The 5,960-nt window shown below is 48.8% G+C and overlaps 1 protein-coding gene across 1 annotated transcript; it reads right to left on the bottom strand.

Annotated features, from left to right (window-relative positions):
- Window positions 1-2,570: 2,570 nt before the first annotated feature.
- Window positions 2,571-4,707, bottom strand: TMSB4X (thymosin beta 4 X-linked). Its single transcript, XM_047075896.1, has 3 exons — window positions 4,613-4,707; window positions 3,410-3,523; window positions 2,571-3,010 (listed from the first exon to the last, which is right to left on the bottom strand). Exons 2-3 carry the CDS (start codon window positions 3,507-3,509, stop codon window positions 2,976-2,978), a joined length of 135 nt encoding a protein of 44 aa, XP_046931852.1. The 5' UTR covers window positions 3,510-3,523; window positions 4,613-4,707; the 3' UTR covers window positions 2,571-2,975.
- Window positions 4,708-5,960: the final 1,253 nt, after the last annotated feature.

Below are 5,960 nucleotides of genomic sequence, written 5' to 3'. Positions count from 1 at the left end.
GCCATTGGCTACTGGCAACCATTTATTTGTTTATCAGTAACCAAAAATATATACACATCTGAAATCGTGCTATTTCCTATGACATTCCCACATTCAAAGGTACCCCGAAACCATCACGTTACATGAAGTCTGCATCAATTAAGAGAAGAAAAGTGGATATTGCAGCCCTAAGATGTGCCCCTTACCAGGCGAGGCCCCATTGGACACAGAAGGAAAACCACAGGAGTATGAACTTAGGGCACACACGTACCCTGCCCGCAAGTCTCAGAAGCCAACGGTATCACAAGAGAGGTCAGAGGCTATAGTACAATTATCCAGGGAACACATAAGCCAGGCAAATTTAAGCCATAGAAACATATTTTCTTCTTAGCTTGCTGCATTGCACATCTGTGTCTTCGATTTGTCATCTAGCCTCTTACAACATTCAAATAAAATATAGTCGAACTTCAAATCCGTGTGTTTAATTCTCTTAGATTGCACTGTAAGACGCTCTTAAAAGTGAGAAATGTGCGGGGGTGGGGGGAGCTGGGCAGGGTGTTTTTCTTATTCTCTTGCCAGCTCAGTGAACCCTACGAGGGGAAATCAAGTGCTAAGTGCTTGCAATTTTATGAAATAATGTTTCGATTTATAATCTGGAACTCAGAAAGGCTCCAGCTTGGGGTGTTTTTGTTTGAGAGTCTCTGGGTGAGTCTCTTTTTACTTCCTCTGTTTTTGCTTGATTCGTCCGGATCAATTGAAAATTTGCAGAAGTCCCGGACAGGACTGTGTGACCCTAGGCTCTTACATAAGCAACCTTGGCCTCTTTCCTCCTGGGGGAGGAGAGAGGGTCAAAGATGCGGTGGCTATGGCCTCCTTCAATTCGAGCAGTCCCTCATTCTAACGGGGACCTCACTCTCCGTGTCTGTGAAAAAGACCGTCTACTCCAAGTTCCTAATAACAGTATACATTCCCATATGGATTCACAAATATCCCAGGCCCTTCTGGGAAGATCCTCTCTTGGGAAGAAAACAGAATGTACTCATCAGATTTTTTTACAAAAGTAGCCTCTCCTACCCCCCATCCCCACGTGCAGTAGTTAAGTGCACAGTGTGATATGTACAGAAGCTTCTGAATTTCCCCATCCCACACACCACCCCGCCAAAACTCAATCATTACCAGATTTTTCATTTTTACTTTTTTTTTTCCTTTCCCCTTAACGCTCATTTCATCTCCGCATGGTTTGAAAAACGGACACAGCAAAAACCCACGTGGGCTTGGCCTCTCTTTGTGCCTTGGGCATTTTCATTTTGCCCACACCCTTCCTTGCAGGAGGGAAAAGAAAATGCGGGGCTGGAGGGCCGGCTGAGCAGACTGTGGCATTCAGGTTTTGCAGCCAACCGGCACACATCCCTTCCCTGGCGCTGCAGATACGCTTGTAAAGCTGATGGTCTGGTTGTCTAAACCACAGGTAAATGGTTTCCTGTGCATTTCTCAAAATAAGTGTTGAGCAAAGGAAATGAAATCAACCGGTTTAATACTGATCAACAATCTGCCCTCCACCCCCTCCTTCAGGAGGGGCATTTTCTTCAGTCTTGGGGGCAGGGATTGGGGGGGGGCAGTTGAACTTCCTGGACATCTGCATGCCAAGGCTTAGCTTTGCTGAGATACTTACTGGGTGAACTGGCATCCTTAAAGGCTGCTGCCACTTGAGAACGTTGGCAGGATTTTTGAAAAAAATATTTGCACCCGTCCTTACAAAGCAGAGGAATCCGTTAAGGACATTTGAGAATATCCTTTGTATTTAAAAAAAAAAAAAAAAAATCCTGAGACTTCGATTCCCTTTTTCTGTACCTAAACGGCCCCAAACAAGGGCTTGGCTTTTCCCCACCAGTTAAAACAGGTACTTCAAAGAAGTTATCAGCCTCAGGAAAGGCAAACCCTCGAGATGAACCAATTAAATCCCATGGACTTTAAATTTAACATAGATTCCATGCTTGTCCTGATGTCGTTTAAATCCAAAGAGGTACTCTTCATTTAAAAATGATATTCATTAATCATAAATGCACCCATCATTTCATAAAAACAATTCTGAATATTGAAACCGGCCATTAGACAAGGAAGCACATTTTGAATTCTTTTATAAAGGAGCTGTTAAAAATGTAGTTTTTCCTCATGACCAAACTGCTTAAATCCTATTTGTGTCAATGCTGGTAACTGGCTAAGTAAGCAAGTTCACCTTGACTCCTGAATCAAAGATTGTGCTGTGAATTACCACCACCTCCATTAATGCAATAAATTCGGCGTTGTCTTATGGAACCCTATGAAAGGCAAGAACTGCAAATGTATTTTTGTTTTCGTACAACTCATACTAGGAATTCAAGCAGCCTAAAGAAATAATCTTCCCATCACCTAGGACACGAGGTGTTTCACATTCCTGGATGAAATTCATTTCTACGCCGTCTCTGATTTTACCCCCAATTACCCGATGTTTGTCACTTATCATCGTTCCCCAGCGAGACCGCTCTCGGCCCTTTGGCAAAGGGTTCGTGTATGACTAAGCCGCTCCTTCCAGACACCACAGTCACACCAGCCAGGTTTTAAAACTTTTTATTTGCATATTAAAAAAATTGTGCATTCCAATAATTAAAATCATTTGAACAAAAAAATGGCACTCTGATTAAACTGCATTTTACAGCCTGCAGGACACCTTGGACCAGCTTGGTTTTTACTCTAGATTTCACTGTCGTCCCACCCAGCTTCTTCCTTCACCAACATGCAAGTTCTTTTCCTTCGCTGCCAGCCAGACAGGCAGATGGGAGAGGCAGGCGCCTTCGTTTGTCAGTAGTTCTCGATTCTTTGATGTGAAAAGGGGGCAGCACAGTCATTTAAACTCGATCCAACCTCTTTGCATCTTACAAAGTTAAACAGCTAAAAGAAGTAAAATAAGAAGGCAATGCTTGTGGAATGTACAGTGCATATTGGCGGCGCACGCCTCATTACGATTCGCCTGCTTGCTTCTCCTGCTCAATCGCTGTGACAGGAAAGAAAAAAGAAAGAGAAGAGCTCATTAGGGGGACTCAGTGTAGCCTAGTGTCAGATGATTGCACTTTCTTTTACCGATCGCTTCCCATATCCCAAGTATCAAGCCGTTCCACCACGAAAACATGTACATTAAAAAGACCATTTGAACAGATAAAATGGAATACATACTGCATCGTAATATATTGTAAACATCCCATTATTAAATTATTAAAGCCTTATTGGTTGGCTGCAAAACAATTTTTAATTAGCCTTTGCAGGCCACATTCATCATTAAGAGCTGTCAGCTCCTCCCCCGCACTCCCCCGCCCCCCCTCCCAGCCCCTCCCCATCCTCCCGCCCAGCCTTTTCTCAAGGTGGTGGTGGGGGGGGCGGTAGGGGGGAGACTTACTTTCTTTTGAAGGCAGCGGATTTTTCTCTTGCGTTTCTGTCTTCTTCAATTTCGACTTATCGAATTTCTCAATCTCAGCCATATCGGGTTTGTCAGACATGGTTGCAGAGGAAGCTGCATATACAAAGCCAAGAGGGAGGGTGAGACCGCGCGAGGAGCGACCCACCCTTGTCTCTCCCGGCTCAGAAATGCGCTTTTGCCCTCGCATCCCCTGCCTGAAACCCCCACCTCTGTCTCCTTCCGCTTTCATTCAAGGCTAAAGCTTCCTCTTTCTATACAAAAAAGAACCCCCCCCCTTCATTATTTCCAAATGCCGGGGCCCAAATCGGCAAGATCGCTCCCTCATTAGGGGGGGCGAATCTTTCGGAATAATGAAATTGACCACGGCGGGTTGTGAATTGCAACGTGTAACCATTCAAGGCTGGTTAAAAGGGGAACACGGTGAAGCCATTTCAAGGGGGGATGGGATCGAGTAAAAATTCTTAAAATGAATCCCGGGCTGCACAGCGCTGCCATTTTCCATGCGCGCTCTGTCCGCCAAAGATGCGCGCCCGTGCTTTCTTCTCTGCTCACAAAGGCGGCAGCTGCGGCCGGCGCTCCGACCACCGCCCTACCGCTTCCTCGCTGGCGCTCAACAATGCCGCCGGCTGCACACAAAGCTGCCCCACACCCCATCGACCGGTGGTGATCGGCACGCAGGGGCCATTCGGCAGCCCCCGCAAGAAGGGCTGACCCCCCCCCTTTTTTTTTTTCCATCTCACAGTGGAGCCCAGCCGGCTGAATCTGGACAGATAGGAGCCCAAGAAGCCCTCGGAGGCTACAAGAAAAAATGTAATTGTTGAAGCTCCGGGTTCGGGTGGGTGTGAGTTGGAACAAAGGATCTTTCTGTTCCTGACTAATCACCGCCTAAGAGACAATGTAGAATGCCTCGGGCGGGGGAGAAAAAAATGTTCCCTCGAAGCTGCACGGCCAAAGGTCCGGTTTGGGGGGGGGGGGTCGTTTTTTTAAAATCACCGAGTTCCCGACCCCGTCCCCCCAGCATCTGGCAGGGTCTGGCACCCCCAGGCCCCCAAGGCAGGCCTCCCCGGGAGGACCGTTTGGGCTCGGGCTGCAGGGACGCCTCGGGAGGAAGGCGGCCGCCGAGGGGCAAGCGCGGGGAGGGGAAGGGACGGGAGGGCAGGAGGCAGGGGCCCTGGGGCTCACCGGAGCGAGGTGCACGAACGAGCGAAGTCCGATCTGCGCAGTGGCCGCCGCCGAATGCCGGGCGGGACGCGCCGCGCGCCGCTATATGCGCGCTCCTATGTAAATGAGGTGATGTCACCCGCCGGCCCACTTAACCCCTTCGCGCCCCGGCTCCTCACCCTGCCTGGCGTTTGGGGGACCCCCGCCCCGTGTGCACCAGTGCACCCTGACCGCAACGACGGCGGAAAATTAAAACGGGCCCAAGCCCCCCCACCCTCCAGCACTTCCTGCATAATGCATTTTCCCTCTTCGTGTCTATTTTAGCATCGTGGATCTTTGCAACAGCCGCGGAAGCCTGCTCTTGGGGACCGGGGCATGATAACTAAGGGTCTAGGGTGGTACCTACGGGGGGGTGGGGGGGGGGGGACAGGCATTCCTTTACTGCGAAGCTGGCTTTGTCTGGGGCGGACATCCCGAAGCCAGGGTGCGGTGGCCGCGCGGGAGGGCCTCGCCCACTGCAGGGGTGCGATTCCTGTGACTCAGCTTTCGGACCAGCCGAGGGCCCGCGCCCCACCCCGGCCCTCTTTGTCTCCTCGCCCGGCTTCTCCTTGAATTGGGTGGGAGGTAATACACCCTGAAGGGATTTTGTTTTCAAGGTTCCTTACTGTAACATGCCTATTTTCTTCATCGCTATAATTTTTGCGAGCAGTCGAATCAAAAAACCGGAATATTGGCCGCTTGGAGGTTAATTTATCCGTATTTTATAGGGTACAACGCCCCCCCCCCCCGCCTTAGAAAAATAAGTCAAGTTCAAGCTCTGCTATTGACTTGCTGCCTGACAATAAGGAAGTTCTTTTACTGTCCTGTTTCTTATTTTCCTAAATATAAAAGTGATTGCTAAGGAGGCCCAATGCCAAAGACTGCAGTCCCATCATTTCTAAAATCGAAAGATTAAATTTAAAAATCTCATTCCGTTTCGAAGACAGCCTTTCCAGCCCAAGACATTATTGAAGGGCCCTTCTACGTTACATCCGGAAATGGGAGATTTCGGTGGAGACGAGCAGTTTTCAAAATGGCACCTTGCCTGCTAGTACCGTGACCCCCTTGCCGCCGAAATTAGTTACAGACCCCGTGCCCTGTGCCTGCGAGTGGCAGGTGAAAGGAAAAAGACCGGCGGGTTGGAAAAGAACTACCTGAGATTATTTTGAGCTGCGAAACAGTATGCATGATACTTTTTATCCCTTTCTGCATCCTGAGGAAATATTTCCAGAAACCCCTTACTAATCATGTGTAGGGCAGTGGCTTTTGTCTCCTGGGGATTAAAGTCAAGTGTTATATAGGCCCTTAAAAGCCATTGCAGGAGCACCTC

This window comes from Lynx rufus, unplaced genomic scaffold (assembly GCF_022079265.1).
Source record: "Lynx rufus isolate CCGP_SWC_20201006 ecotype Redwood Valley unplaced genomic scaffold, mLynRuf1.p SCAF_14, whole genome shotgun sequence".
NCBI lineage: Eukaryota > Metazoa > Chordata > Mammalia > Carnivora > Felidae > Lynx > Lynx rufus.
This window is presented reverse-complemented; position numbering and strand designations above follow the sequence as displayed.

What these genes read in the sequence shown, in the direction of transcription:
- TMSB4X (XM_047075896.1), bottom strand. Translation starts at nt 3,509, where the DNA reads ATGTCTGACAAACCCGATATGGCTGAGATTGAGAAATTCGATAAGTCG. An exon ending in TCCGCTGCCTTCAAAAGAAA is followed by an intron (nt 3,011 to 3,409) that starts GTAAGTCTCCCC and finishes TTCCTGTCACAG; the next exon opens with CGATTGAGCAGGAGAAGCAA.